Source organism: Eurytemora carolleeae, unplaced genomic scaffold (assembly GCF_000591075.1).
Source record: "Eurytemora carolleeae unplaced genomic scaffold, Eaff_2.0 scaffold2036, whole genome shotgun sequence".
NCBI lineage: Eukaryota > Metazoa > Arthropoda > Copepoda > Calanoida > Temoridae > Eurytemora > Eurytemora carolleeae.
The window spans coordinates 1-12,337 of record NW_019398733.1 but is presented as its reverse complement, the minus strand read 5'-3'; the positions used below and the strand labels follow the sequence as shown (position 1 = coordinate 12,337).

Below are 12,337 nucleotides of genomic sequence, written 5' to 3'. Positions count from 1 at the left end.
GGGGAGAAGGAGGGGGGGGAGGGATTAATAATAATGCGTGGTTTCTCCTATTGTTAAAGTGTAGTAAGGTGTTCATGTTAAATTATAACATTATGAAACTTTTATAAGAAGTAAATTAAAAAGAATTAAACATTCTTTTGTTAAAGTGTAAACAGGTGAATTAAAGTGTTTCTGATCCCAAGAGTTGTTTTGAGTTCACAATGTACGCGGCGTACACTGGGGTTTAGAACCATACAACAGCTATTTAAAAGATATACACATAGAGCTCTCTCTACTCGCTGAACACACAAAAGTTTATGGGGTTGTTGTAAATCGAACATTGCCTTCTTTGCATAGGAGGTCACTTGAAATTACGCTTACAGTCCCTTTAGTTGGATACTTTAATATTTGAACTACTGGTATTATGGTCGAAGTAGCTTTCTAATGAGCAACATTTAAAGATGTATCCATTGAATTGCTTATAATTTAGTCTTGAAAACTAAAAAAACGTTTGAATTGAAAGTTGCTCAAATATTTACAAAGAAATTGAGTCCATGTCACAAAATCGAATTTTCTATTCCCTATATCTTTGTAACCTGATAGTGTAAAACTTTAGTATTTCAAACTTAGATAATTTGTTCTAACATAATCCATAGCTTGAAATAGCTAAAGTCTTCGACATTGGGTTGCAAAGATATAGGGTTTTAAAAATCTGAGTTTATGGCAAAGACTCAATTTCTTGGACTGATTCGAAATTTTTTACCGGTCTAAATTTTTGGCTTTTTTATTTTAGGGTTTAACTTTTTTGGTTATATATCTCACTGTCTGTCTGTTTGTTTGTCAGATCTTTTCTCAGAAACCCCAGGACCGATTTGTCTCAAATTTTGATTGGGGAACTCGGGAGAGCCACGGCAATGTTCTTAGCTTGATTTTAAGATTCTAAGTTGAGTGGGTCGACTTTGATAGCTAATATTTAGTCTCAAGAAATAATAATAGTCTAAAACATTTTTTTTAAAAGTGAATATTTGCAAATTATCTTTTTTCCATCTCATAATCTGAGTTCGTTCCCCTAATTTTTATTTTGAATAAACTTTTTTGTTTGTGTATCTTCTTGTGATTTTTTAAATTTTTTAATTTTTTTTTATCGATTTTGATGGTTATTATATCGTTAGAACTGACGAAGGTCAACCCAGACCGAAATATAATTTCAATAAATGTGGAACTAACATCTACTTTTTTACTCTACAGAGGTTTGGTCCATCTCCATCACCGAATTTTAAATTTAGTTTCCCGGTAAGATCGTTCAAGTGCGGGTAAACGGCGTTCTCAAGCTATTTTAAAATATTTCTTTAAACTTTTCCAAATGCTAATGAAATGAAATGAAAAAACTAGGGTATTTGTCTTTCAAACGTATATAAAAAAATTTTAAAATGTGTTTTAAAGGTTTTTAATTTTGTAAAAAAATTTAAATTCTTGAAAATCCGCGAATTTTTTTTTAAAAATCCGCAAAATTTTCTTCTTCTTTGTTTTAAATATGAAAAAAAGAACATGTTCACAATTTAAATAGAAGCGCCCTAAAAGCCTAGTGTTGTAAATACAAACATAAAACTCTAAAAATATGACAATGTCAAATTTAAAAGTAGATTTTTGATAGCTAATTTAATGATTTGGCAAAGAAACAAAAAAGGTTACAGAATCATGAATATAAGAAAATGGACTAAATAAAATTCGTACAGTCGTCTCTTAAGTCTCATCATTTGTGGGTAACCTTGTACGTAATTCTCGAATAGGCTAATAGCCTCCCCCTGAATAAACCACCATGAACTATATCAAGATAAACAGGTGCAGTATCCAGTACAACAGAAACTTATATTTCTAGATTTTTGGTATAAAATAAATACATAAATATTGTAAATATTTACAGAAAAGAATAATTTTAAATTGTAGAGCAGTGCAGTTAATACGAGAAGTGCCTAAATGCCTATTGATTGTTTTTCTAAAAACATTTAATTATACTTTTAAGAGGCAACAAAATAATAGAAAGACTTTGATAACAAACTGGAAATAGATTTATTGATATTTCGTTTTTATTTGTATGCGTGAGCTTGTGCCCACAACCCTTATCCAAAAATAAATTATTAAAATTAAAAAATACTTTTAAGAGGCTTTACAAAAAAAGACATTTATCATTGAAAGGAATTGAGTTTTTGTCACAAACTCTAATTTTCGAATCCCTATATCTTTGCAAGTTGATTGTTTAAACCTTTAATATTTCAAACTTAGATTATTTGATCTATAACAATTCATAGTTTGAAATATCTAAGGTCTACGACATTTGGTTGCAAAGATATAGGGAATAGAAAATCAGAGTTTGTGGTAACAATTCCTTTGTGTGCTCAATCAGCTCAATTATACGTTCATAGTTGTTTCAAAACTTAGAAACACATTCTTTCATGATGATATTTAGTTGACAGTTTTTTTTGAAGCAACAAAAACAGTTGGTTGTTTCTTAGCACTTCCATGAACCAGATTTGATAAACAGGGAGAAATAGTTGAACAACATACAACCAGTTCAATCAGTTCTCTTATGCCCCAGACCATGCCTAAAAGAACCGATTCAATTTTGTACTTTTTTAAACTAATCTTATCCTATTTTTAAAATATGGTCCAAGTTCAGGGATTTAAAGAACAGTTTTCAGACCGCCGTGTTTTTAAGTTTACAATGGCAGAAAACTGATTTTTTCCCTGAAAAACTGATAAATATCTTTATCAAAGAAGATTAGAAGAACAACGAGAAGGTATGAGACCAGTCTGCAGGCGGTAATCTGAACAACAACACTCCAGGGGGAGAAGGAGTAGGTGAAGGAGCTCACCACCAAGCTGATGATACCAATCAGGCCGAAAACGTAAACGAAGTTGGCAGTTCGCAGACATAACGCTCGGACTAATTCTTTCAGTTTCTTCATACTTTTCCGGTCTAAATTAGTGGCAGAGGTATTTGTAGATGCTTGGTCAACACAAATTTTGACTTGCTTCTTTTCCTTTTTTCTCTGTCCAAGCTGTGGCAGTGAGGTCCTTCGTTCTGTTAGATTTTGTTTCATCGATGGGAAGGATTCAGATCGGAACATATTCTGTTCTCTCTTCAAGATCTGAAGCCTCACTGTCGTGGTTGGCTGCTGAGGCTGAAATCTTGAAGCCCTCGGTAGGACTCTGGTAGCCTTCTTTAACTTGATATACTCCTTGGTGAACGCGTACACTACTTTGGTTATTTCAAGTCCAACAGCACCCAGAACCGTCAGTTGAATCAGGGGGAGAAAATTATACGGATTTCGTTCCATAATTTCTTCCATTGTGGTGTTCAGTTTGGGTTTTACCGCTTTCTCTTCGATTCCCATTTCAGCTTTAAAAACCACCATCAGCATGCTTTCATCCAAAGACACCATATCAGAGAAAAATGTCAGGGTGTAAGTGATGTCAACCATGCAGATTATCACTGCTGTGGAGCCAATGACACTAACACCTGTTACTGGATCAATTTTCTGGAAAAGAACCGGTTTTACAAACAGAAGCAATCTTCCGGCTGATAGGGCACAGGCAAGTGTCGTGGAAAGCAGTACAAAGCATCGAAGAGATAGAAACCCAGCTGTTACCAAAGGGTGGTTCTCTACAAACTCTTTGAACTCGGAGTTCCAGAAGCAGGCCGGAATAGACAAGAGAAAAGTTCTGAAGGTTCCAAGAAGAAGCGCCACTGCAAACAGGGTCAGAATCCGATTTAACAGGTTTCTTTGTGCCGGCGGCCTGGTGGTTAGGAACCAGATAAGCAGGATAGTTCCGAAGAGCGTCAGTGTCAAACCAAGACAGTTCACAAGGAACGTGTAGTAGTTGGGCATTTCTGGAACGAATGAGATGAGACAGGTATAGATTAGAATCATGATAATTTTACCCCAGGCCTGGATATCCATCTTCGTGATTTTTGTTTCTAACTGGACAAAAAAAGGATTCAAACTCTTTTAATTAGAAGTTAAAAAAAGGCGACCATACCCACTTGGTCGCCATTACATCTAAATTAGGTTTCTACATTTGCAACCAGCTTGCGGAGAGTCAAGGACTTGACTAACGGTTTGGGAACCAGACGCAGATACAGCTATTTAAGGAATTATGTGGACAGAGAAGTGAAGTCAAGGAGACCCAGATCTTGTCGAAGGGGTAAAAGAAGGTGGACATACCATAATTTATAGAATTTGTTCTTTATTCTTAGTTTTCACAGGATATTCCATCTTCAAGAAAGTTTTATCATCATTCTAAAATATCCTTTTCTTGAGTTGAAAATAAAAACCCCTGGGATTGAAACCTTGATTATCAAATTGTCTGCAGTTTGTAAATATTTTGTTTTCTGAATATTTGATATTTGACACAATTAGAGTGTATGATGAATATTTGCCCATTAAATATGTAAATATTGTCATATTTTGACTTGTGTAAAATTTGGTGTTCTAAATGGATATATATGGAAATCTTAACGATACACAGCAGACAGCATAAGGAAGGGGGGTTGAATGTCCACCTGGAAAATTTTTGATTGCGACTTGAATTAAAAACATTGTGACATTCTCTATTAGTGTTACAGATGAGTACATATTCTTCTCTGCGATAAAATAGGGAAATATTTGGTGTACTTCACTCTGTACACTGTACAGTACAATTTAAAAAAACATTAGTTTTATGAACTTTCACCTTGATCGATATAGTTAGAGAAATTTTCCTACTTTTCCAGCTTTCATGGTTGTGCAGTAAAATTGACCTTATCACTTGAAAAATTCCGTTGTGAGAATTATTTTCCTGCTCTAATAACGAAAAAGGACCGAAAACCTAGATTACATTCGTAATAAAAAACTAGTTCCTACAACTAGAACATATATCAATCAATCAATCAGGCTTTTAGAGACACCCTTTGTAAAATGTGATCACACTACACAGACAACCAGTGGCGTACATAAGGGGGGTTATTTGGGTTACTTACCCCCCCCTAGAATCTTAGGGGTAATTAAACCCCCCCCCCCCTAGAATCTTGGGGACACAAACATCCCCGTTCAGTAACTTGATCTCCATGTCCATGATTACCATCAAAAGGAAAAATTTTAAAAAATTTTAAATTTTAAAAAGTTGCATCTTTTTCCTCTTTGAGTAAACTATTATTTTTTATCTTACTTAAAATAAATTCAGTTGTTTACAGATCTTTGTAGTTAATGTAAAACGAATGACTATAATGAAGGATATAAATCAAGGTGAAAGCTGAAAGGTAGGAAATGAATTGCATTTATTTGACGGAGTTTGTAAATGCCAGAAATAAGTGGAAAATGCAAATCAAACCCAACTAAAACCAATAATTTAATACACACACACCCCTGACCCTTTAGTAAAAGTAAATTCAACCTCAAGTCTGCCCGCGTCAACCTTGTTACACTGGGTAGTCCTATTGTCTGCTTAATTTACCCAATGTCTGAGCGATACAGTACAAACTGGGACCGGAAAGGTTGACCCGGCTCGTAAATTCAAATGTACTACAGCTGCCCGTGCACATTGCCCTCCCTCTGATGTTGGCAATAAGTTGTTTTTTTACTTAAAGTTTCTAAGCAGATTTTTTGCAAGAAAAAACTGCTCAGAGGGGCGTAAATAAGGATTCTGAAGGGGGGGGGTACATTTTTAAATTTTTTTTTTACCTTCCCTAGATTTTTTTTTACCCCCCCCCCTAGAAAAATATCATGATGTATATCAAGTGATATATCCACACAACTAAAATCCTAAATATTAGTAATTAATAATGCTAAATTATTCAACAAGATATGTAAAAAAATATTTATTACAATTTTAAAACAAAGTGAACAATTGAAAAAGCAGTATTTGATCTTAAACAATACTTAATACAGTTCAATTATAAGGTTTTTAGGAAATATATATATTAATTTGAAGTATCAAATCTTGCGAGGGTAGTTAGTTAGGCCAAGAAAAATAACAATCAGATCTTAATATAGGCAATAATGAATCATATTTGGACTGAAATTATAAGATAACTTTCTTTGAAGCCATGGCGAAAATAGTTATCAGGTGGTAGGGGTTTTATCTGCTACTAGAGAGTTCAGAACTATCGCAACTAAACCAACAGAGACATCTTGTGGAGAGTTTAAGAACTGCTGCTACTCAACCAACAGAGACATCTTGTGGAGAGTTTTAGAACTGCCACCACTCAACCTACAGAGACATCTAGTGGAGAGTTTAAAAACAGCCGCCACTCAACCAAAAAAGACATCTTGTGGAGAGTTTTAAAATAGCCAGCCGCCACTCAACCAAAAGACATTTGGTGGAGAGTTTTAGAACTGTTACCACTCAACCAACAAAGACATCTAGCGGAGAGTTTTAAAACTGCTGCCATTCAACCAGGAGCAAGACATCCGGGTCAAACATTCTGGCAATCTTCTCAGGAATATCATTCCTCAACCAGGCTCTAAAAAGCAAATTGTTTATGAAAATTGATCTATTTAATATACACATATATTTAAATACTAATAAATGAATTAAGTAAAGAATGATTGAATAAAACAAATGAACAGATAAAAGAATAAGTGAATAAGTGAATAAGTGAATAAATGAATAAGTGACTAAATGACTAAATGACTAAATGACTAAATGACTATTAAATGAATAAATGACTAAATGAATAAATGACTAAATGAATAAATGACTAAATGAATAAATGAATAAATGAATTAATGACTAAATGAATAACCTGTCTAGTTCTGAATATCTGCTTGGTTCTAGGTAAAGTGGGTTTCCTCTCTTTAACCTGGAAAATTAAAATTTTTTTAATTCTATTAATTGTATTATTTTTCTAAATTTACTTCAGGGGACCTACACTTGGTCCATTTCTAACACCGAGTGTTAGAAATGGGCACAAATTAAAAGACTGGGGTTTCGGGATCCCGGCCCATATTAAGAGTAAAAGTCGATTATACTATCTATGTATGCAACTGCCTTGTGTTATAACACGGGACAATGGGACATAATATTTTTGCCGGGATTCTTACTTAATTTAGTTTGTTTGAGGTTAAATGTAGAACCTTTCAAGAAAAAACGCGATAAAATCTAAAATCCTAAAACCTTAGTAAAACATCTTGAATTTGTCAGTCTTCTGGGATATTATTTCTCATAATGTCCCAGGACAATTATGAGAAATAATATCCCAGAAGATTTTCAAATTACAGGAAAATACACGGGATATTATTTCTCTCAAAATGGAATAAAAACTATAACCAACATTTTATTTAGCATAACAAGGACACAAATTCCCAATTTTAAACTATTTTCTTAGATCAAAATTATAAAAGGCGTCCTTTTTATATTAAATCTCTGGACCGTTTTTAAGACAATGTCAGGTTTTCCATTTTGGAACAGATCTTAAATTTAAATCAATGTCGCGTTTTCGAGACAAACCCCATTTTTCCGTTTTTGAGTATAATCGGCAATTCAAAACAAAACTCATTTTCATCACTTACAAAATAAATCACTGAAAGTAAAAATTATCTTATGAAGACTAAATTAACTGCTAAATTATATTTAAATTATAAGTTTCCATATTTTATTTGTTAAAAAAGAGAATAAAGTTGATTTAGTTTCTTGCATTTTAAACAATCAATTTCCCGCATTTCTAGTTAAATCTACATTACAAGAACAAAATAAAATTAATGTTTTGATTTCCCAATGCCGTAATGTTTTTTAATTATAAACGAACAGTATGTTTTTATTTTATATTTTATCAATATTTTACCTTATCAAAAAATCTTGCCTTGTGACTTAATGCGTAAATATTTAAAAATTGACATTGATATGAATTCGAGTAATTGTCTCAAAACCAGGATATGATTCAAAAACGCGACATGAGCTGAAATGCGGTAATTGTTTCAAAATAGGGATAAGTTCGAAAATGAAAACAAAAATCATCAAAGACTAATTCTCACACCTTATTATTAGTCTTTTTAAAGTTGACTTTTCTTTTTTCAATAAATATTTTTAGCCATTTATTATAAATGCATGATGTAGTACATGTTAAACTCGGCTTGGATTTAAAGACATATACGCTTGAAAAAGATAACTTATCAGATTTGGCCCATTTCTAACACTGTGTGAGAAATAGGCCGAGTGTTAGTTTTGGAACTAATTTCCCCTGTAATTGTAAAAAAAAATATTTAAAAATGGATGAATGAAAAGATATATTTATTAATGAATGATTAAAAGAATGAATTAAGATTATATGTATGACTGAATGAAAGGATGAAGCAATGAAGGAAGGAATTAATAAATGATTGAATGGAAGAATTAATGGAAGAATTAATGAATAAATTAATAAATGATTGAATGGAAGAATTAATGAAAGAATTAATGAATAAATTAATAAATGATTGAATGGAAGAATTCCTGAAAGAATTAATAAATGATTGAATGGAAGAATTAATGAAAGAATTAATAAATGATTGAATGGAAGAATTTCTGAATAATTGATAAATGATTGAATGGAAGAATTAATGAAGAAAAGGATGGATTAATGAATGAATAAAAGGATGAATGCATGAGAGGATGAATAAAAGGATGAATGAATGTAGATGAATGAAAGGATGAATAAAAGGATGAATGAATGAATGAATGAATAAAAAGATGAATGAATGAAAGGATGAATAAAAGGATGAATGAATGAATGAAATAATGAATAAAAGGATAAATGAATGAACGAACCTTTGATCTGTTTCTCCATACTGGTCCAGGTAAGGGGCAGGAATAATTGATCCTAAGAAAAAATAACATTCATGACAATAAATGTTATCATTATTATCATTGGGATATTAGATTTTGACCGGAAAAATTAAGACTTTATAATTAATTGAAAATATTTTGGTCCCCCTGTGGGCTCCACAGCCCTTGTATTATTTAAATTTATATTATTTAATCAAATTTGTATTACTTTAATGTCTCAATCTTTGTCGTATTTTTAAATAGTTGAAAATTTCAAAATACTAAATTGTAAAACCTTATATTTTATACATAACTTATTTCATCCATAACTTATTTTGTAATTATCTACCTCTGTACATCTTGTGTAGAAGAATTATATAACAGTCTCGAATTTTCAAAAATATTCCTGAAAAATAAATAAATAAAAATTTCTTTCTGAACTTAACCATTTCTGCTGTGTTTTTGTTCATAGTTCATATCGTGCTGTATTTTAAATTACATGAATAGCACTGAGCTAAAAAGTGTAATTGGTTTCCAGTATTCTAAAATAATTTTTAAATTCAAATAAAAATTAAATAAGATAAACTTTTTTTATATTCACTCTGTTGAACAGCTTGTTCTACTAATAAAGCTTAACCCTCGAGAGGAAAAGAAAATATCTTTGAAAAAGTTGTTGGCCCTACGAACCAAAATAATAGTGTTATGATTATCTTTTCTCTTTTTTAAATCTTCTATTATGATTTAATCATTTGTGAATTTTTATTCTTTGGTTTACCTTTTCTTTGGGGGTATTATTTAACATATTTTCTGTATTTAAAGGAAGTGACCGGCATTGTAAAGTAGTTGACCTGAGAATGTAGTATTGTGGAGAAAATTTTAGGATGCATTTGAGACATATAAAACGTTTTAATGATGTAAAATTACTGAGTTTGAGCCAAAGTCGAGTTCAAAATCATCTATTTGGGCGGTTACGTTTTTAAAATTGATTTCTTAAAAATTATTAAATAACGACGACAAAAATGGAACAAAAATCCTACAGTAAACTAATTCGTTGTTTAGGAACAGATTGAGAAAATAAAAATTAATTCTTTTATCATAGAAAATAAGTAATCTTATTCAGTTATTAGTTTCTGTAATGTCTTATTGTTCACAAACATTTTCTGTAGATTTTCTGGAATTTTTATTGAAAAGACGAGATTTGAAGAATTTATAGAAATCTGCGAACAAATTCGTAAGGAATAAAAAATTCAATATAATGCTTAAAAAGAAATAATATTTTCTAATATTGATTTATTGAAAAATTTCTATTGAGAAATATGTTCCTTAACATCTAATTAGTTTAATGTAGAATTGTTGATTCATTTTTCGTCGTTGTTATTTAATAATTAAATAAATCTATTCTCAAATTGGGACCACCCAAATGGATGATTTTGAACGTGGACTTTGCGCTCAAACTCAGTAATTATACATCATTAAATTTTTTATACGTCTCAAATGAATTCTAATTCCCNGCATTCTCAGTTCAATTACTATACATAGCCGGTCACTCCCTTTAAAGGTACATCTCCAACTTGTTTGTTTGTTTGTTTGTTTACATTATTACCTGTTCCAACCCCAAAATATTTAACATGTGCAGTACATCCTCCAATGTGTTTGTTTGTTGACATTATTAAATTTTACAGCCACACAATAGTTAGCATGTGATCCTCCAATTTGTTTGTTTGTTTACATTATTACCTGTTCCAGCCCCACAATATTTAGCATGTGCAGTACATCCTCCAACTTTCTCTCCTGAAAGTTTTGATTCTAATTTGAAAATGTTCAAATTCTTAAAAATATTTCACATTGATTTCTGACCTAACACAAACAGAAAATATTTTACTTTTTATTCCATTCAATACTATTAACAGTCTATTACCCAATCTTAAATTACAGTCTATTACCCGATCTTAAATTGACCTCACGTTTAACCTCAGGTTTAGTTTATTGACCTTGAATATATCCATAAAGTCTATCTAGATTCTGACCTCACAAATAATCTCCTGCTTAATTCGTAACCTTGAATTGACCTCATAAAATGAATTGACCTTGGATTGACCTCAAGTCTGGTATCTGACCTTGAATTGACCTCAAGTCTAGTATCTGACCTTGAATTGACCTCAAGTCTAGTATCTGATTGAATTGACCTCAAGTCTAGTATCTGAACTTGAATTTACCTCAAGTTTAGTATCTGACCTTGAATTGACCTCAAGTCTAGTATCTGACCTTGAATTGACCTCAAGTCTAGTATCTGAACTTGAATTTACCTCAAGTTTAGTATCTGACCTTGAATTGACCTAAAGTCTAGTATCTGACCTTGAATTGACCTCAAGTCTTGTAACTGAACTTGTAATGACCTCAAGTCAAGTATCAGACCTTGAATTGACCTCAAGTCTAGCATCTGACCTTGAATTGATCTCAAGTCTAGTATCTTACCTTGAATTGACCTCAAGTTTAGTATCTGACCTTGGATAGATCTCAAGTCTAGTATCTGACCTTGAATTGATCTCAAGTCTTGTATCTGACCTTGAATTGATCTTAAGTCTAGTATCTGACCTTGGATAGATCTCAAGTCTAGTATCGACCTTGAATTGACCTCAAGTCTGGTATCTGACCTTGAATTGATCTCAAGTCTTGTATCTGACCTAGAATTGATCTAAGTCTAGTATCTGACCTTGAATTGACCTTAAGTTTAGTATCTGACCTTGAATTGATCTTAAGTCTAGTATCTGACCTTGAATTGATCTTAAGTCTAGTATCTGACCTTGGATTGATCTCAAGTCTAGTATCTGACCTTGAATTGATCTAAGTCTAGTATCTGACCTTGAATTGACCTTAAGTTTAGTATCTGACCTTGAATTGATCTTAGGTCTAGTTTCTGACCTTGGATTGATCTCAAGTCTAGTATCTGACCTTGAATTGACCTCTTGTCTAGTATCTGACCTTGAATGGTTTCTCCGCAGCAGTGTGCATGAGAGCAGACCATAACACCGCAGATGAGACAGAGGGCTGGATCCTTACTCTCTCCTGGAACCAGATTTAATATATTAGAGTAGTAGTTTAACTCAGTAGATTTAGTTAAACCACTTCTCTTGTGCGCAGGGACATGCAGAAGATAAGTGGTTCAAGCTCAACCATTTCTAGCATTTATTAAATTCAGTCACTAGTATGTATACAAAATCAAGAAATATTGTCTTGTCCGTCTATTTATCAATCTTTCTGTATGTCTTTTTATTTATCTGCAGTTCTATCTGCCTGTCTGTTAAACTGAGTATATCCATCCATATGTGTAATGTCTATCTATTAATCCGTTTATCCACCTGCTTATTTATCTATAATTGATACGCGAGCTACGCTGCGTTCATAAAGTCTATGTGATACCCCTGTGATTCTCTGAGTTCCCCCTGAGGATCTGTACAGAACGTATTGTAAAGAACTAGTTTTAGAAGCTGTTTACAGTCCGGCTACGCATGCGCAAGTTCTCTGCGTGGAAGCGAGCAGTTTCTACTTCAGTATATAGTTGTATTTCATGTAAAGT

General features: G+C 32.3%; 1 protein-coding gene across 1 annotated transcript; it reads right to left on the bottom strand.

Moving 5' to 3' along the window:
* Window positions 1-5,821: 5,821 nt before the first annotated feature.
* LOC111717614 (E3 ubiquitin-protein ligase UBR1) lies at window positions 5,822-11,913 on the bottom strand. The gene is made up of 6 exons (XM_023493115.1): window positions 11,743-11,913; window positions 10,498-10,551; window positions 9,110-9,166; window positions 8,764-8,815; window positions 6,764-6,820; window positions 5,822-6,481 (listed from the first exon to the last, which is right to left on the bottom strand). The coding sequence occupies exons 1-6, from the start codon at window positions 11,783-11,785 to the stop codon at window positions 6,394-6,396; spliced, it is 351 nt and encodes a 116-aa protein (XP_023348883.1). The 5' UTR covers window positions 11,786-11,913; the 3' UTR covers window positions 5,822-6,393.
* Window positions 11,914-12,337: the final 424 nt, after the last annotated feature.